Below are 20,702 nucleotides of genomic sequence, written 5' to 3'. Positions count from 1 at the left end.
AATCATTTTTCAAAAGATTTAATATTAAAATTTTCTTTTAAAAATAAAACTTCAAATCAATAAACTTATGAATTGCAACTTTTTCAGGTGGAGGATTTGCTTTGGCGTCTGCATCTCAGAAATCTGGTCTGTCTGAACTGATGGTCATGCAGCTTAATCAGCTGAACCTACAGTCTCTACCCAGCTGGCTGGTACGTAGCTTGATAGATAGATAGATAGTCTTCCTCCCAGAAATCTGGTCTATCTGAACTGATAACGGGGTAAAATTTTTGGGGGGGGTAATTTAAATTTTATCAAATATATAGTATTTAAAATGCGCGCGAAGCGCGCAAAAATTTTTTTTATTAGAGATTATTTATTTTGGGAGGGGTATTTACCCCCTTAAAATTGTTTGGAGGGGGTAAATACCCCCTCCTAAATGGTTGGGGGTGCCTTAGGCACCACCAGGGTAGGGGTAAATTTTAAAGGGGGGGGGGGTAATCGCCCCATTACCCCCCCCCCTTGGACGTCTATGATAGACATGGCTAATAGAAGGAATATAAATAAGGGTGCTTTCCCTCATAGTGCCTTTTGAGCACTCTTATCCCCCTCTCCTTAATTCTTAATTAAGTTGAAAAAAGAAAGAGGGTTATTTTTTCCCTATGACTAACCCCTGCAGGTGACCCTAACCCTGAGGGGCTAATGTCTGCGAGGCCTTAAACCTTCGGAGGTGGTGGGAGGTTCCCCTGTATCTAATATAACCTAACCTAACCTGACCTTAAGTAATAAAAAAAACTACTCCCCATCTCTTTATTTTCAATTTATTTAAAAATAAGGACAGGGGTTCTATGTTTGACTCAGCAAATTTTGGGAAACCGCCTAAAATATGGATAAAATTACGACGTACGAAGTTCTGAGAGCACTTAAAATTCTATATTCTACAATATTTGCAATTTTCATCTACAGAGTTTTATCTAATATTGTGCAATTTTGCACAAAAAATATAAATTTTTAGCTTTATAGTTCTAAAATATATAGTGACTCTGTAAAAAGGAGTAGTTTTTGATTTACCTTCTCAAAAATATTTTCATAATCTCTATAATGCTTCTCTACAAAGGGAAGTTTATTGGTCCAGTGGTTAGCAAAATCTTTGTTTGTATCTAACAGAAATCCTAAAAGGACATCTTAGTGCCATACTTTATTCTCTGCCTGTCTATAAATCTTCTTTATAATCGGTTCTCTGCGTACTCATATATTCTCATATGAATTGATAAATTTTTTTTATGATTGAAAGCAAAATTTTGCAAGAATTTTAAAGTAATTGATTTCTTTTTAAGTTGAACTTTGTGGTGTGCCTGATAACAGTAACCATCACCAACATAGCGTCCAACACGGCCACAGCAAACGTTTTGGTTCCCATCCTGGCAGACATGGCGGTCACCATGTGTATAAACCCTATCTACCTGGCTTTACCTGCAGGTAAAATTATATGCTTAATTAATCATCTACCAATTGGTCATATCTTCATTATCCTATTATATACAGGGTGAGTCAGAAAAAACTGAGTTTTCCGATTTTCTGATACAACCAGTAGGAATATGGAAAAAACAATTATAGGTTCTTGTTCTCTATAAAAATATACATTAAACTTAGAAAAGGTGTTTTTGAATATCTCTGAAAACAACGGCGCTTTTTAGAGCATAAAGATTTCAAAAAGTGTGTGTGATGACTTTTTCGGCCATTATTTTGTACTTTTTAGGTAGATTTATGAATAATATGAAATGTCTACCATTCTAAAAAGATAAGCAAACATATTTTTTTATTATTAAAATTTGTTTTCGACATATTGTAAATATTTAACATCTTAAAAATACAATTCATTTAAATTAAATTATCACATTATAAATCAAACGTTTTGTTGTAATCTATTGTTAAGATTTAATGCTCCATGACCGGAAATCCAGCTCATGACCCGAAATATTTCATCTTGTGGATCTACTGCAGTTCACGGTAAAATATTGCTGGTAACGAATATTGCTAAAAAATTATGAATTTTAAAGACTGCTAGCTGCCAAACGGCTGAATGTACAGATCATGCCCGCACATAGTTTTAAGCTGCATAAAAAGGCCTACAAATAATCTGGAATAGCCATAAATCAGTAATGCATATTTATCTTGCAGTGCAGAGAAATGCGCGAAAAAGACCTATTTTATGCGGTTTTTCTTCAGGGAAGCTTTCCCTGTGCATCATTGGATCTTGGCTATTCCAGATTATTTGTAGGCCTCCTTATGCCGCTTAAAATGGTGTGCGGGTATGATCTGTACGTTCAGCCGTTTGGCAGCTAGCAGCCTTTAAAATTCATAAATTTTTAGCAATATTCGTTACCAGCAATATTTTACCGTGAACTGCAGTAGATCCCATCTTGTTACCTAAATTCCTACCCCTGAATTTCCTCAATATTTGGTGCAAGACTGGATTTAATCTCCAAAATCTCCGCCCCCTTTTGACAAATTATACTTGTGTGTTATAATCCATCATAATAACTTCATTTAAATAGGGTAGGGTTTCTAAAAGGCATTTTCATTTTAAAAATTCAAACCTTGATAACTTTTTTATCTTAAGAGATTTTTTTGTCAAATAAAAAGGTTTTTTTCTTTTTACGCTACGTTATTATTGAAGATTCTTTTAAACCACATGCATCACAATCAAGAAATATGAAAAAATGACAAATTGCAGTATTCTAAATATGCTTTTGTGAGGCGCCAAAAAGCATTTCACCTTTAAAACTCATTGAAGTACTTTTCTTAGACCTTTTTCTAAATAAATATTGAAATTTTAAGATTTTTTTATACAAAATAGATGAGTTATTTTAATTTTTCTTGATCAACATTTTTCACACAAGGCATTTTTTGACACCATACACCTATCATAGAGGCCGCATTTTTAGAGATAATGAAAAACACCTTTTACAAGTTTGATGTGCTTTTGTACAGAGAACAAGGATATATAATTATTTTTTCTGTATTCCTTCTGGTTGTTTCTGAAAATCGAAAAACTCAGTTTTTTCTGACTCACCCTGTATATAATTTTTTTCTGTAGCTTAAGATTCTGATGATTACTGAACAGATTGAGTTCTCCATTTTAGAGAAGGTTCACATAGGTCCTGGGATGGTCTTAGGCTAATTTTTTGTCCTTCAATACCATTTCGAATAGAGAGCTCCTAGATGCTTAGGGAGCCACTGCTAGTTTTATTGAAATTAACAGACAAGGAATTAAAATTATCATCTAAAGAAAGTACCTTAAGACATATAAATAGACTTTGCGCTAATGTTTTTTCCAAACCTAAAAGTTTCGCTCTAAGCTTGCGTCAATGTAAAATTTTGATATTAATTCTAATATTTTCTTTTCTGGTGAAATGTAAAAATAACAGGAATGAATTTTCAAAGACTCAATACGGGAAGTCAGGGATTAGACGTTACAAAAATGATACTTACAGATTTTTTTCGGATCTATACCTTAACCGCGACTATGGCGTAACACGTATAGCAGACACTTGTCAATTTGGAGGTATTAGGTTCAAAACTCGGCCCAAACCATGCCATAACAATAGATGTTAAAATTCAGATGCGCGAAAATATTTGTAAGAATATTGGTAATTCCTTAAACCAACACATTAGAAACTCAACATAAAGAACAGTTAAGACTTCCAGATAAAGGTCGTTCAATTAAAAGGTTTGGTAGTATGAAATAGTTGGGATGTTAGTGCCTTGGGACCTACTATAAAGGTCTAGCCCTAAGCTGATATCAACTGTTACCAGAGGTATTAATCAGGTTTTATCCCTCCAATGCTTCTTCTTATAACCTAACCTTACATTTACACTCCAAAACTGGTGATTTTAAGGAAAGCTACTACCATGTTTCCAGTGGTGGTAATCCCAACTATATTCATTTCCAAAGGAATAAAACTGGTTTTAAACCATACTGAAAAATGAATAGTTTAGTTTTATACAAAAAATGAAGTTCATACTTCTTAGGTGGATTCTTAAAAAACTTTTGCCTTACTAAAATCAGTTTGCCCCACTAAAATCAGTGAGGCTCGCTAAATAATTAGTGGGGATAATTTTGCCTCACTAAAATTTTAGTGGGGCAAACTGATTTTAGTAAGGCAAAAGTTTTTTTAAGAATTCACCTCTGGTGTCAAATGAGAGTAATCCGTGAAACAAAATCAATACTTTATCATTCATCTAAACCCTTTCAATTTTTTTTCATCTAAAATCAAACATTTTCTCTATTATACATATAAATTTATATTCATGTCTATCTAATGCGGGAGGGAGATTTAGAGTACAAATTACACTGGTACCCAAAGTTTTATGACCACGGTATCCAAACTCTTTCATACAAATGGTAGGCACTGAACTAGAATGGTCAAAAAATTTTAACCAATAATTTCAATCTCTAGATGGGATAATTTTGATCACATCATTAGAGATTTACATATTGACCCTCGAAAAAGTATTTTTTAGCATCTGCAGCCCTTATTTCTCAATGAATTATTAAAAAATGTATATGTCCTTGTTCTCTATAGATTTCCACATAAGTAGATATAAAAATATTTTTATTACTTCCATTAACACCGGAGATTTTTAGAGCTAAAGTTTTGAAAAAGTGACTGAGGAAAAAGTAACTTTTAACATGAAACGACTTTTTTAGCAAAATTAAGGTAGAAATCCTTTTATTTTTGTTACTAGCAGAAACTTTATACAAAAATGAAAAAAAAAATTTAGGTTTTGAGTATTTTTTGAGTCTTTTTAGTTTAATGATATTTTGCAAAACTTACTTATTAGGCAAAATTGTTTTAGTTTAAAAAACCAAATAAATCTTTATGAAAAAATTTAGGTTTTGAGTATTTTTTGAGTCTTTTTAGTTTAATGATATTTTGCAAAACTTACTTATTAGGCAAAATTGTTTTAGTTTAAAAAACCAAATAAATCTTTATGAAAAAATTTAGGTTTTGAGTATTTTTTGAGTCTTTTTAGTTTAATGATATTTTGCAAAACTTACTTATTAGGCAAAATTGTTTTAGTTTAAAAAACCAAATAAATCTTTATGAATATAGCAGGAAAATTGTTTTTGTTTCATAATCCTAACTTTAATAACAAAAAAGTTATAAAGATAATAAAATTACAACATAATGATTTTTTAGTCTAAAAAGCTTAATTAACCCCCTATTAAAGGATTGAGATGTCAGAAAAGGAGGCGGAGCAACTGTCATAATTAATCCTTTTCATAAATAAGAAGAAAATAAATAACCTAAAATTTGGAAATAATTAATTCATTCAGTAGTATTTTTTGCCATTAAAAATTGATATTTTTTGGTGGAATAAAAAAGAAATGATTAGTTAACTTGGTTTTCTTTGTGTATCATTATTCAGTTGCCAGAAAAACATAATAAAACCATCCAAAAATTATGAGAAACAAAAAATAATTCTTTTTCTCAGTTACTTTTTCAAAACTTTAGCTCTAAAATTCTCCGGTGTTAATGGAGGTAAAAAAAATATTTTTATGTCTACTTATGTTGAAATCTATAGAGAACAAGGACATATACAGTTTTTAATAATTCATTGAGAAATAAGGGCTGCAGATGCTAAAAAATACTTTTTCGAGGGTCAATCTGTATATTAATTAATTATCCATTGTCTTATCCCTTAAGATACCCTTGTCTATCCTTAAGTACTTCCGTGGTTGTCTTTCTCGCTGTGTTTGTATCTCTCTAACTATCTATATCTACCCATTTATTTTAATACTTCTATCCAATTCAATGTTAACTTAGATACCTAACTATGCCAGCAATCTCTTCATACATACATACATCCACCTATCCATATTTCCATCAGTCAACCAATTCATACTATACTTTATCCATTTATTATTTCATTAATTTATTCTTTTATACAACTATCCATCCATCCTCCCAACAATCCATTGTCTTATTTTCTATTCCTCCACCCTTATATCCACCAATTTATTCTTCCTTTTATCAAACAATTATCTACCTATAATTTTATTTTAGGAATTGTCTGCTCGTATGCGTTTGCGCTACCAGTCGCGACAGCCCCCAACGCTATTGTCTTTGGCCACAGTACCATGAAAACTTCAGATATGATGAAGGTAATAAATTGCACGATATTGAAATGGACGAGAAAATTCGTCAGTAGCGTAGTAAAAGGTAAACTAACACTGAACAGAAGGACGGAGAACGTAATTTATAGCGTGGCTTCTCATCTGTAAAAGTGGAATATTTAAGACTTAGACCATCTATTTCAAATGACAGCAATGTAAATTTATTTTTTGAAGAGGGATAGAAAAAAATGATATTATGATAAATAAAATAACTTCACAACTAAAAAGTGTGCAAGAAAATTAACAAGCTTTGTAAATTTTGGTAGGGAAAATAATAAACTGTAATAGATGTAATATTAGTAATGCAATTTTTGGCTCAATAAGTAAATAAAATGAAATAAGTACTTTTTATCATTGTATCCTTTATCAAATATCTCTACTGCAATAGTGCTTTTAAAGGTATCAGAATTACCAGAGTACAGTTATCTAGATGGCTTATTTTTTGTATTCTTCTAGGCTGGGTTTGTGATGAACATTGTGTGTGTAATAACAATCTGTTTGTCCATCAACTCTTATGCTGTACCTCTCTTTGATCTCGGTTCTTTTCCTACTTGGGCCAGGCAAGATTTTCTTTATATGTAGTTTATACAACAATCTAAAACTTGAGTAGTCCTTTTTTGTCATCAACTCAAATACTTTTCTTATGCTCTTTTCCAGACAAATTTTTATTTTTCTAAAGTTCTTCAAACTTCTTCTAGATGTCTCAAATTTAACGTTTTAGAATAGTCCTTAAATATTTTTATCAAAATAAGATTTTATTCTTGTTTTCATTTTTTCTTCCAGGTTCCTCTATTTCACATTTCTTTGTCACCTTATATTAGCCTCTTACAACCAACGATCCAATTACAAATATTTTTAAAAATTGCAAATATCACACATATTTACTCTTTTGTTCAATTTATTGCTTCAAAACTCTTTGCTTCTTTTGGATGTTTTCAACCTTGTTAAAATTAAACTCTTATTCTACTTGTAGTGCAAAGCTAGCGAATGCTAGTATGTGTATGGACAAGATGGATCTTATCTCAGACATAGATGCACAATCCTTGGACTATTAAGTAGACACATTTTTAAATTTAGTTTAAGGCATGTTTATTACATATATTTACAGGGTCTTTTTAAAAATATTCGAAAATTTGTAAGCTTAATAATTTTGGGACCTTCTAGTGGATCAAAAATGTAGTCTAACTAAATATTCACAGGAAGGCTCTACTTTGCAGTTTTTTAAAGGGGAATTGTCATGTCGTAAGGAATATCACAATTCAGATTATTTTTTAAATAATTCAAACTTTTACCAGGGAGGAATGAAAAATAAGAATAGTTATTTCTCGAATCGTATTATAAACAGCTTTCCACGGATATGAAATGTACAATTAGAAGATTAAAACCAGTGTTTCAGCCCCGAAATGCCGAAGGCACGGGCTTATCTTTATTCGTAGAAAACTGGATATAATACGATGCTAGACATAGTTTTTTTGTATGCATGATAACCTGTTCTAATCCACCGGATATTAATCGGTTTCGAATGAATACGAGAATATTAATAAGTAAGGCCCTGTAAATAAAACAACTATTTACAAAACTCTTTTTCCTGAATCACTGTAATATTAAAAGTGTAAAAATAACTAAATAACCTTCCTTCTAATTTAATTTCTTTAAATTACATGTCAAACAAAAAAAATAGGAAGAAAATTTTAAAAATATGTCTCAAATATTTAATTAATGTCTTCTTAAGAATATTACTTCAGTATGATTTAAAGATATATTACTTATACATGAAGTATTATACAATTACATGGTATTATAATCAGACCTGGTGAATAAGATTGTGTTTCATATTTAAACAGGTTTGTAAATATTTTACATTATATGCACGGGGGGAATTGGAGAAAAATGCAGGGTGTCTCAAATCAACTAAATTGTAATCTTCAAAAAAAAACTTTTATGATCATTCTGTATATTTTACAACTTTTATAATAATTATTAATTTTTGGACAACAAATATTCTTGAATTGCAATCATCCTCTTGTGCTAAAATGTAAAACTAAACCGACCTTTTGTGGCCGTCATTTCTATGAAATGAAAAGCATGTTTCACAAAAAAAAGTAAAAAAATTCTTGACAGTTTATATTTGTGAGACATGCTTAGATAGAAAATCTCCTAAAATATAAAGTAAAAATAAAGCACATTTTAAAATATAAAATAAAATCCTTAAGGCCAATTCATATAATGAAATCTAAATTTTTAGTTTGTTTAAAAATAATTTAAATTATTTTAAAGGGTACATAAAAAGTGTTGATTATTTTAAGTTTAAAAGAATAAACATTGTAAAAATATTCGCTAATAAATTATAAATATTAAAATCAAAATTTTAGCAAAAAAACAGAATTTCTTTTATTCATGACATATACACTAGACTATATAAGTTTGAAGGAATTTTAATTGATATAATAGATTTGAAATCTGCATAAACTTTTAAGGGTTTTTTATTAAATTCGTTTTTTATTTAATTCTTTATTTAACGGCGCAAATACGATTTAAGTTAATTTATTTTGACCAATAGGAAAGCTAGATTGAAACCTACCCGCGCTCTAATTGGTTGAATGATGTACGACACTTAAGCTTCTCCAATCAGAGCGCAGATAGTTTTCAATCCACCAATCACAGATGTCAAAATTAATTAACTTAAATCGTATTTGCGCCTTTAAATAAAGAATTATATAAAAAACGAATTTTATAAAAAAAAAACCTTAAAATTTTATGCAGATTTCAAATCTATTACATTTATTAAAATTCCTTCAAACTTATATAGTCTAATATACACACACAAAAAAATTTCTAAAGAAAAATTCTTTGAAAAATTGTTAAATTAAGCTTTGGCCAACTAATAACCCTTATCACATATTTAAGTCTGAGACTCCTAAAAATTGAATATTCGATCCTTTGTCTCCTCCCTTACTCCCTGCTGTACCCTCACTATTCCTAATTAAACCTTAAATAAGTATCACAAATCAAAAACAAAGGTTTAGGTTATCACTATGGCCCCCAATAGTTTTTTATAACAATTCTATTCTTTACCTCAATAGTATTAAAAACCACGGCTGCCATAATTGTAAAAAAAAAAATTTTCGTCACCAATTAAAAATCCATAAAATAATACTTAAAGTATCTAAAAACACATTTCATAAAAATTTTATTCATCACTAATTGTATCGACAAAGCCAAAATTGTGTCAAAAATGATCCATGTGACGTAATAAAATGAGGGAGATGAGAGAAGTGGGAAAGAAAACCCTTAAAAAAGAGATGGATAACTCCTCATTTTTATTACGTCACATAGATCATTTTTGACACAATTGTAACACAATATTGGCTTGTCATTGTATCTATTATAAGCATAATACATATTTATCCATAATTCATATTGTAAAAACCCATAAAAATATGAAGTTAATAATAATAAAGTAATTTATAAGAATTTACCTTGTATACTTAATTCTTAATTGTGTTTTAACTCGATCTCAATATAATAAAAAAATAAAAAAGCATAAATTATATAAATGTGGTTTATTTACAAACATTCATTATATAGAAATAAGTTTGTTTGTTAATCTATGTATCAATAAAGTAACTGAACAAAGTGTCACAAAAATCAGCCATGTGACGTCATAAAAATGAGGGAGATGAAAGGAGAAGTGGGAAAGAAAACACCTAAAAAAGATATGTATAACCATTTTTATGACGTCACATGGCTGATTTTTGTGACACTTTGTCCAGTTACATCAATAAATATCAGAAAATGCTCTTATTGTAAGTTTACCTTTGATTTTGTAATCATTTAGTGCTAAAAAATGTAATAATAATTAATTTAAACAGAATTAATTAGAATGATGATTATGTTATGTAAAAGTTTATTTTGAAATTATATTTAAATTTATATTGTTAACCAAAAATATATATTTAGACCCATGCCAGCTTTTTTTTATGTAGCTAGAACTATGATGTTCATAAGTAGCAAATCGAAGCTCTTTATAGATCCTTAAAAAAATGACGGCTTATTAGAAAAATCTATTGTTCTAATATGCATAATTTTGTAATTTTTCGGCCCAAAGTTTTTAAATTTACACAGTGCCTATATGAAAGGGGATAAATCTAAAAACTTTCGGCTAAAAAAATCCGGAATTGCGTCATTCTTATAATAAAGTAATATGATGTCTGTTTGTCTGGCTGTAAGTACCGAAAGATATCGCTAACCATTGGAATTCAACTCCCCCCTCTCCCCTTAGAGGCCTCTAGGGGGCGTAACCGCTAGTATTAGAATAATGAACTATTATAATATAACGTCATTTTTTATAGGCACTATAAAGAGCTTCATGTTCATAAGCAGTTAAAAAAAGGCAGCCAAGTAAGAGTCCAACTGCTTACTTTGTTTTATTGTGAACCATGTTAGCTTGAGAAATCCACACAAAGAAATTTTACGGCTAGAAAAATTAACAAATCAGGCGACGGAAAAGAGTATTTTTTATATGACACTTACTAAAATATGCAAATGAACTGAAATAAAGAAATTATATGAAGTTTCGCTACTATTTTCATTTAACCGCGACTGTAGGAGTATACATGTGAATCCGGGGATGTTATAGGTTCGAATCTAGGCCATATTAGATTTTTTACTACACCTTTTAAAATTTTAGATTTGTAGTCAGTGTGCAACATTTGTAATAAAGGTTTGGGAATGCCTTGGCTCATAGCGAAACACATTTCCAGATATAAATCGTTAAACAAAAAAGTTAGTATTACTAAGGGTTTTATTACATATATATAGTTAATAACGCTATTCTGAAAAGCAAAGAAACAATCTAATGATATTTAAATAGCAGTTTTAATAACTCTTTGAATATTACCTAACTTAAAAGTTTTACTTTTAATCTATTTGTAATCGATTATTAAACGGCATCAAAGTAATTATAGCGAAATGGTTATTTAGTGTTACTTTGACATAAGTAAAGCATTAGATAAAATAAACATTGCAAAAAAATAATAAGATTATTAAGGTCCTGTAATTTGAAGCAGAATTATCCTTCATATTAACCCGCAACTATCTCTCCTTCGTTTGATGTCGGGTAGAGGTTCGAATCTCGGACTTTTAATGCGTTTTTACAAAGGACATATCAAGATGCAAGATTCTTTGGTTGGACATATTGCTTTGACTTTATCTTTTTTCCTTAGAGTCAGAGAAATCACCATTTTAGTGTTATAAATTCAATGAATAAGCTTATTACTTCTAATCAATACAAACTAATACTTCAATTTGTAATCTTTAAAACTTTACATATTATTTAATAAATGTCGTCTTACAAAGATCACAAATAGAACATGATTGTCCACATCTATTATGTATAGCAAGTTATTTATTTTGAATATAAATGCATTAGAATAGTAAAATTTGCATTCAAACAGTATATATTATTTATTATATACTAAAAAAAAATATATTTACAAATAAAAATTGTGATATTATAAACTTTTAAAATAAGATATTGTTCAATTTATACAGATTACCTTAAAAAGATCGGCCATATGCTTATATGTAATTATAACATTTAAACTGTTTAGTCCAGATTTTTAAAAGAGTAGATCAGAAATAAACCTGGCAGTTACCCTTTTCTGGCCAGGCAGGTCAAAACAGTACTCCAGCATTCCTTTAATAACTCTTACAGGCGTGGCCCAACAATTTCTACCATCTCCATCCTCTTCCTGCTCTAGTGGTTCATAGATCAACTCAGTGCGGGTAGATTTGGTGTAGCATTTCCTAACATTCTCAATTCCCCATTCACGTTTTAGGCATTGGATGAGTGGGGTCATTTGACTTCTAGTTTCGTCCTCTATGATCTCAACCTGTTCTGACTTTCCTATGTAATTATATCCAAACGGGTGCCTATTATAAGGTCTATAGGGAGAAGGAGCAAAGGGTCCCAGGGCAGCCTGGATGCCCAAACCAACAAAATTTTTAACAGTGTTCAGTCCAAAATTCAAGAAATCAGCAATGGGATTTTGATGAACATAGTTGCCATAATAGGGGTTGTATGGAGGATTTGAATATACAGGATTGTAGTAGGGTAGGGGTGGTCTCGCATTTACAAAAGTAGGATTATTGTATGGGTAATAGTAGGTTTCTACCACCTGCACAGGATCTTCTAGTTCAACAGAGGCAGCTGCTTCTTCAACTGGAACATTTTCTTCTTCAGCGTTTGGCGGATTTTCTGTTGTATCTGAAACGTTTTCTACTACTGGCACAGGATCTTCTAGTTCAACATTGGCAGCTGCTTCTTCTAGTGGAACATTTTCTACTACAACTTCTGGCGGGTTTTCGTTGGTGTCATTTTTAGATGTATCGGCGGGAGCTCCATGTAAAACACATAATAAAGAAAACAGAATCAGGAGGATCTTCATCCTAGAAAGCAGAAAAAAATTGGTTTTTATTATTTATCGCATAGTATTATTTTCCGATGATATTAAAATCAGCTCAATATGCTTTAAAGATTATTTTGTATGATGGAAATGTAATTTACTCATCTACTACCTATTCAAAATATATTTTTTTTCAGTAGGACGTATTATTATTTAAAACAAAATTACGAAGTAGAATTTAATTGATTAATTCACGTAATTAATATTAATTCCTATACGAACAAAGTGAATTATAGAGTAGATGTTTCTAAGTCAGTAGAATCTTTAAATTAAGGCACCTATCTTCAAAATCAGCTAAAAAATATTTGTCCTCCAGACAAAGAAAGCTAGAGGGTAGATACTCTTTGGTATACCGTATAGGAAAACAAGGATGACAACAACCATTAAAGCGTAGCTTTAAAACGATAGGACAAACTAATTTTATCACTTGTAGAGTGTCAGAGCTGAATGATAAGAATATGAATGTATAAAAGTCGAAAAAAAATGGGTAATAACCTCTTAGAAATACATATTTTTTTCAATTTTGTTTAAGTACATTTTAGTACTTGATTTTAGAGATGCTTCACTAAAAAATATAATTTGTTGTCCTAGGACTCAGTATTCCGAAAATCAAAAAAAATGTTGTTAAAAATCAACATGTTTAAACTGCACGTGTGGATATTCTGGTAGCGATTATAGAGTTGATACGCTTTCTAAATAGTATCTAAATAATATAGAAATCATCATGAAAAGTATGAAATCGACAGGACAAATCTAAGATGCCTAAATTAACGAAATAAGATAGCTATCCGTTCTGGACGTACTGACCCTAATTATGGAAAAGCTTCGCTTATAATAGCCGATTATCTCTGACAACTCTTTGAGAGCATGACTAAGAAGCTAAATGAGTTATACATATATTATGCTCATTGGTAATGGGAATCCTTGCACAGAAGCTGAGAAACGTTACAGACATGATAACACTTGTTACACAAAATTAGAAATAATTATATACCTGACAAAAATGATGTTATCTCTTGAAAAGATAAATGCTAACTAAAACTTAAGTTTGTTACAACCAATAAGTTAACAGGCGTTACTTATATTTACTCCGCCCTTTTAAATCTACTACCTAAATCCAGTCTGATAGTTTTACAAAACTGTGAATAATTTGTATTAGCAAATATTATTTATTCGTTGAGATTATGACATAGAGAAATGTTGCTTGCTTGCTATAGGTTTATTCACTTGAAACTATTTCTTGACCATCGGGACCCACCTACCTTTATAACCAGGAAAAAATAATTATTTTTAGCCCATGTGAGGGGGGGGGGGTCTAGCTCTACTCTTTTAATCATTAATCAAATTGACCCAACCTTTACAATTCATATAAAGTATCAATAAAAAGAATGTATGACCATTGACCATAAAAATCTCGCAAACGGACCGATAATTTCCAAAGAGAGAGGGGACAATGGACTGTTTTCTTATTCGTAGGATTACCAACTTTAGTGAATTTGGATTGGTTGATTCATTCAGTTGAGTGTTTAAACGTTTTAACCACTAATTTTACTCTACTGAAGGAGTAATTTGTGTATCATCATTTTGGATGTACATCAATGTATCATCAGCCATTGTCTTCTCCCTTTAGATCCCTGGATAGGTCCCCGTTGCCAGTAAAAATGTAAATTACCTCCCATTGTATTTCTGTACCCGCGGTCAACTGTCTTTAAAACTAATACAGAAATAAAAATTTGTTGTATTACATAAACGTTTATTTCTAATGTATAACTTTCCCCCTATTCCTAGAATATTCGCTCATAAAATTTTCCTCCGATATACGTGATAATCTTGCTTGCGATAATCCTTTTAGATCTCCGCCCACATCTTCATAATTACGTTTCAAGTCTACCAAAAAATCTTACTAAACATTGTCATACGCTTATTTTAATGATTCTACCCTACAATGAAAAGTAGCATTTTTTTGCCTAAAGCATCTCGGAAACTGCTGGTCCTAAATGATTGTCTTTTTATGTGAGCTTTATAAATGTCTGAGTGGTCTAAGGTTTTTTTTCCTGACCTCTAGGGGCTATGCAACAAGTTCTATCATCTAAAGTAGCAAGGATTTTTTGTCTGAAGCGTAAGATCTACTGAAACGATTGGGTTTTGTATTTTAGTTAAGTTCTTTTCAGAGATCATTTAATAAGCCATTTTATTTTCAGATTTAAGTCTGGAGATGTTTCAAAGCCAATAGTCTAGCCACTTCCTGACCCTTCAAATGCAAAGCTCCTAGAAGCTAGGGTCGTAAGTTCGTAACCACCAGTCTTAACAATTTTCACATGAAAATTCCTCAAAAAGTAATATTTTTATTCAAGATTTATTAAATAGGAAGCTTAATATCATACAAAAAGTAACACAACAAACAAACAAATAAAAAATAAAATGCAATCAGATTTCTCTCAAATAGAAGACAATAATGCTTTTGAGACGTTGAAAATTTAAGGGTAATAATACATCACAATTCTACTTGTATTGAAAATCACACATTTTAATGTTAATTCAATGTACAATCTTGTAAAATTTTGATAATAAGTTAACAGTTATGAGCTACGGCATTAGTTTCTTTTTTTTAAAATGGATTTTAAGGTACAAAATTTTCTATTGTTGATATATTGAAATGAGTAGAGAAGGTTTATTCAGCAGCATCAGCCTTCTCAACAGCGAATGGTTCCTCAACAACCTCACCACCACAATCAACAATCTTCACCTGAAAATAATTCGATTTTAGATTATGTAATAAACTGCAGGGATGGTACAATTGGAAAACTTTGAATACTCCAAAACGAGGTTAAAAAATTCTTATTTATGCAGAAGTTTTATTGAGATATTTAAATAACAGGCTGTCTGATGTGATGACGAGTTTAGGATCTATATACATAGATGTATGTAGAGTAGCTGCATTACAAAAATAAATATTATTAATATTATTGCTTTTACAAAGTGCCTGTTAGGCACTAATAACCCCGCCTTATTATTTTAAAATAACTACGAAATACAGGGGGAGGGGGATTTTTCCCCATGTCAATTCATTGTGGGAGCCCTAACCCAGCAGCGCTATACAGTACACAATATAAGAAAACCTAAATCATAATTAAAAAACCTTTTTATATTTAGTTTACTTCAAAAATAAGGGGGGGGGGGGTTATCATCGAGTAAATTTAATAAGGTACTTTGTGTGAAATTGCCTAATAGTTATTTATCGCATCGTATTATAAACAGTTTTCCGCGGATATGAAAATGTACAATAATAATATAAAAACCAGTTTTGTTAGACCCGAGATGCCGAAGACACGAGCTAAAAAACTGGTTTTCATCCTATTATTGTACATTTTTATATCCGTGGAAAACTGGATATAATATGATTCTATACGTAATTTTTCGGTTTGGCTAAGAATCAATTTTAATCAACCGTATATTAAACGGTTTCAAAGCGATACTGGAAAAAATTTACCTCCTTCAAGGGCCTGTCTCTGCCGTCAGTCCTGTTGGTCTCAACCTTTCTGATCACAGACATACCATCAATAACCTAACATTACAATCAATAATGTGTGTTCTTGACCGATGGATCTCGCTAACCGCTGGACCGATATGGTTCTCTTTGTAGATAGGGAAAGTTCATAACTGTTATAAGAAATCGCCCCTGAAAAAATCCCAAAAATTTTCTTCTTAAAAAAATCACCTCTCACCATTAAAATATTATGTAGGTATTTCAACTTGAAATTTTCAAGTAAAAAAATGCGTTTTTAGGTAAAACTAGCTAGAACAGATAATAAACATTTTCTATCAGCCCATGATTGTGCTAATTCATTAACTTTGTGAAATTATTTACCTTTCCAAAAACGACGTGTCTACCGTCCAACCAAGGAGTCTTCTTAACAGTGATGAAAAACTGGGATCCATTGGTGTCCTTGCCTAGAATTCATATTTTTTTCACAAATGAGATTGTTAACATTTGTATTGCGCCAGGCCTTGTAATCACTTTAATTTAGTAGGGAATCTACTCTGCAACTGAAGTAAAATCGTACGTCCGTAATTCAAAAGCAATCAATCCAGGCAACTGCCATGAGCACAAAGACACTTGAAAAGCGCGGCTCTCTAAAACCAGAATCACCTTGTTTACTTAATAACTAGTGGCTTCGCACCTAGTTGCATTTAGAGGCACATTGTCCCAGGGATAAGGGATGGGAAACCTGACCGAAAATTAGGTCTCAGCCTCCTTTTAAAAGTGATGGGGCAACTTTTCTTTTTTGCCTATAAAATCAACTCATTTCCCCCAGTTCCTCATTGGCTGTAGGCCAATATCCAATAGCCTGAAACTTGCTTTTAGCATTAACCAATTAATTAATAACAAACGCGTCCCCCAGTTCATTATTGGCTAAATTAATTCAACCAAACATAAATTTCTGCTATTAGAAAGACAACAATGGAAACTTTCTGCTATTCGAATGACAACAATATATATGACGTTCAATCACATCAACTTATTATTAAATTTACACATTAATAAATGTCCATATAGCAAAACATAAATTGAGAGATCGTTTTTTGAATACTGAGTAGGATTCAACATTTTATACTTTAGAACAATGTGAAAAACTCATGTCTTTAGACAATTTAAAAGTTACATTTCATGTGGAATTGATAACCCATCTAAATGATCACAAATACAAAACTAGTTCAATATGTAAATAAAAGTGTACTGTGTTTTGTTAAAAAAAAAAAATTCATTAATTTTGGTAAAAATTATTGCAAACTTAATTGAACTTTTCTGTTAATATTTAACGTAAAATATTTTTTTTTTAAATTCTTAATTTATATGTTTGCTATGGAACAATTAGTTGATAGAATGTTACCCATGTACTTATTCAATTCTACTTAATTTATTTATTAAAGCTGGGGAGCTAAAGCGGTGTTTATTTCTATATACAAATTTTGGGGTGAAGTAGATCCCCCCTTAAAATGTTTGAAAATAAATCAGATTTAACCATCTCAAAAAAAACTTTTTTTTAAATGGGGGGGGGGGGGGGGTTGGCGAAGTAATAACGGGATTCTACTTAAAGCCACTAACATATTGGTTCTTTGAAAAGTTTTTATTGTATTTTATGATAGGTGAAATCAACTACCTGAATTCTATTCTATATTTTTTTTCTTTGCATTCATATAATAGCTATTTCATCATTGTTCATAGTTTTCAAATCTAACTACTGCGTCATCCCGAAACTAGTTTTTTAGGCCTAGTTGGAAAATAGGCCTGGAATAATATTTTCTTACGTTTCCCATCCCTTATCCCTGCATTGTCCTATCTCTATATCCGTGATATTGAACACCCACTTTCATTTTTTAGGGGGGAAATGCTATTATTTTGCAAGAAAGATCTTTCTTGGTTGGGTGGAGGTACCTTCCTCCCAAAAAATTAAAGATTTTCCCTGTGGCCCATGATTGACTTTACTAACAATATCAGTTTAGCGGTTAGTGAGATCTTAAGCATCAGACATACAAGAAATCTTGTTTCTTTAAAATAAGGATGAATTTTGCTGAAGAATCTTACCAGCGTTAGCCATTGACAGCCATCCAGATCCGTAGTGCTGCAGCTTGAAGTTCTCGTCAGCAAACTTCTCTCCGTAGATGGATCTTAACAAATAATTGAAAAATCAGCCAAAATCTACTTTTCTTATCTACAGAAACCCCTTAGAATGATAGACAATTTAATCATAAATAACACAACGAATAAGATTAAGTGACTATAAAACTTTATTTTCCAGTATAATTAACAGACCAATGTATTGTCCACTTCTCTCCCTGATTACATGACATTCGTAAAATGTATACCTGCCACCAGTACCGTCTCCTCTGGTAAAGTCACCACCCTGGATCATAAAATCTGGAATAACTCTGTGGAACTTGGAGCCCTTGTATCCCTCGCCCTCGGGCTTCTGGGCCAGCTGGAAGAAGTTGTCAACTGTCTTGGGAACAGTCTTACCGAAGAGACCGATGGTGACCCTACCGGCGGGTTCATCCCCAATGCTGATGTCGAACCAAACCTTGTGGGTAACCTGAAATCAAAACTTTATGAGATAAATATACAAAATTACTGACAGAAAAATATGTAGCTTAAAAAATATTGAATTTAATTAAAACTTCATCATCCATTTAATTTACTTTGAATTTTTAAATTGGGTAATGCTAAAAATTGATTAAATATATGGATTTTTCTAGATTAGAGTAAAACACTAGAGGAAGAAAGGGTTAAATAACTGTATCCCCCCATTGCAACCACCTTGTGCAAATTTATTAAGTTTTATGTGATTTCTTACCAAAGTATCTGCGTCAGGCTCGCTAGCAGAGTTGCAACTGCTTACCCCTATTACAAGGCACGACGCAATAACTACGTTCAACGCGTACGGCGCTGAGACCTTAAACAGTAGAGTAATGTATTAGTTTCCTTACCTTCGGCCCTTTAGCTGCGGCCTCAGCATTGCCGCTACTGCTAGCCACCAGTACAAGGCACGCTATTACAACGTTTAATGCAAAGACCTTAACAATGAAAAATGACTTAAGTTTTAAATTAAAATTTTTTTTTTTCTTAGAATAATACCTATCCTTGTTAAATGTTAAAAGATAAAACTAAAAACAGAATTTTGTAGGGAATATAGGACAACAATAGAAATTTCGATAACATTCAGTTTCATATCAGAGAAATGATTAAAAAAATAATTAGGTATGCATAGAAAAAAAATTATGTAAAATGCTTTAGGTATATATTTGAAAACCTATGAGACATTCATGTTTCAAATATTTTAAAATTGTAATTTCAACAAATTATGCCCTAAAAGCATGTTTTTCCAATGGACTTATTTTCGAGGATTTATTTATTTATAGGTTGTGCATGAAATACAAATTTTTTTTAAATTCAAATTGCGCGTCTTGTGTTAATAGTAGAAAAATGTTATGCATACCGTTAGAATTGTCATGACCTCTAATTTTTGGATATGTAAAAAAAATTCTGTGCTACGTATAATATAGGAGCTATGTGGTAAAATGTTCCAATAACTTAGGTAAACCTTTTAACGTACGTGTTGTAGTTCTTAAATTTTGAATAGCAAAAAAATAATACTTACATTTTCAAAAACTAGAGCTTATGATAATTATATCGGTATGTATAACATTTTTCTACTTTTAACACAAGCCGCGCAAATAAAATTTTAAAAATGTTGGTATTTTATGCAATCCTACGCATAATTTTGTTTTTAAATATATCATTTCTCTTATATGACCCTGTATTTACCGACATTGTTATCCATGGTTTCTCATTTAAAATTATATAATACATATATGTAAAAATAACATTCAAACTTGTTAACATTATATTTCAAATTTGGACAGAAAGACAACCAAACAAAAACATTTAAAATTACCTTCATAATGATACTTTTGTTATTTCTACAGAAACGAACCAAGCCCTGAATTTTATACAAAAATTTGGCGAAGCAAATTTAATTTGCTTTCGCCTCTTTATGAAGATCTGAAATTTCATATTAATTAGGTCTTAAAGTAAGGTTGCAAGATACTAAATATTTCATTTAAATTGGAAACTCAAAACTAAAGTAAAGAAATATAAATAAATTTAAGTTTATTGGTCTTTATTTTATTTTTATGTGTTTAAAAATATTGTCTTAACAGAAAGTAATTATACAGAAATCAATTACTAATACCCAGTTTAAAGTAAGGTTTAAAACATTAGATGAACGAACGAACATGCATACATTATTCGATGTGGTATCATATACAACTTGGGCTCAAGAGTCAAAACCTTAAAATGAATGAAAGCCATGGCCCATCACATCATATCAAAAAAGTGAAATTCTAATTCAACAAACCCGAATTAATTTCTAGCAGACATAAAATACTTGGACAAATAACAACAAAGCCGCAATTTTACCAACCAATCAAAAACATGTTATTACTTTTATTGACAAATGAAAAGTTTCTATTTTGTTCTCATCAGTTTTGACCAATGAGAAATTGCCACTAGA

At 31.0% G+C, this 20,702-nt stretch overlaps 3 protein-coding genes across 4 annotated transcripts in view; 1 reads left to right on the top strand and 2 right to left on the bottom strand.

The window, feature by feature from the left end:
* Nucleotides 1–10,124, top strand: part of LOC145318863 (solute carrier family 13 member 2-like) — a 70,844-nt gene extending 60,720 nt beyond the window's left edge. Inside the window, exons 22-26 of the mRNA XM_080160524.1 lie at nt 88–191; nt 1,317–1,458; nt 6,054–6,151; nt 6,620–6,723; nt 7,137–10,124. Coding sequence (XP_080016650.1) covers nt 88–191; nt 1,317–1,458; nt 6,054–6,151; nt 6,620–6,723; nt 7,137–7,218 — 530 coding nt within the window. The 3' untranslated portion in view covers nt 7,219–10,124. The remainder of the gene's footprint in view (nt 1–87; nt 192–1,316; nt 1,459–6,053; nt 6,152–6,619; nt 6,724–7,136) is intronic.
* A 1,415-nt stretch (nt 10,125–11,539) lies between these two features.
* On the bottom strand, nt 11,540–13,684 carry LOC145318844 (uncharacterized). The gene is made up of 2 exons (XM_080160504.1): nt 13,625–13,684; nt 11,540–12,613 (listed from the first exon to the last, which is right to left on the bottom strand). Exon 2 carries the CDS (start codon nt 12,610–12,612, stop codon nt 11,785–11,787), a length of 828 nt encoding a protein of 275 aa, XP_080016630.1. The 5' UTR covers nt 12,613; nt 13,625–13,684; the 3' UTR covers nt 11,540–11,784.
* Nucleotides 13,685–14,972: 1,288 nt separating this feature from the next.
* LOC145318861 (peptidyl-prolyl cis-trans isomerase B) lies at nt 14,973–20,533 on the bottom strand. 2 transcript variants are annotated; one of them, XM_080160523.1, is made up of 7 exons: nt 20,085–20,533; nt 19,117–19,203; nt 18,499–18,722; nt 18,218–18,300; nt 16,499–16,581; nt 16,121–16,195; nt 14,973–15,376 (listed from the first exon to the last, which is right to left on the bottom strand). In XM_080160523.1, exons 1-7 carry the CDS (start codon nt 20,088–20,090, stop codon nt 15,302–15,304), a joined length of 633 nt encoding a protein of 210 aa, XP_080016649.1. In that variant the 5' UTR covers nt 20,091–20,533; the 3' UTR covers nt 14,973–15,301. The 2 variants fall into 2 exon arrangements, with proteins under 2 accessions (XP_080016649.1, XP_080016648.1); XM_080160522.1 differs by lacking the exon at nt 19,117–19,203 and adding an exon at nt 18,984–19,082.
* Nucleotides 20,534–20,702: the final 169 nt, after the last annotated feature.

This window comes from Acartia tonsa, chromosome 5 (assembly GCF_053477335.1).
Source record: "Acartia tonsa isolate MP-2025a chromosome 5, ASM5347733v1, whole genome shotgun sequence".
In the NCBI taxonomy this organism is placed as follows: Eukaryota; Metazoa; Arthropoda; class Copepoda; order Calanoida; family Acartiidae; genus Acartia; species Acartia tonsa.
The sequence above is the reverse complement of the archived record's forward strand: the minus strand, read 5'-3'. Positions and strand labels throughout refer to the sequence as shown.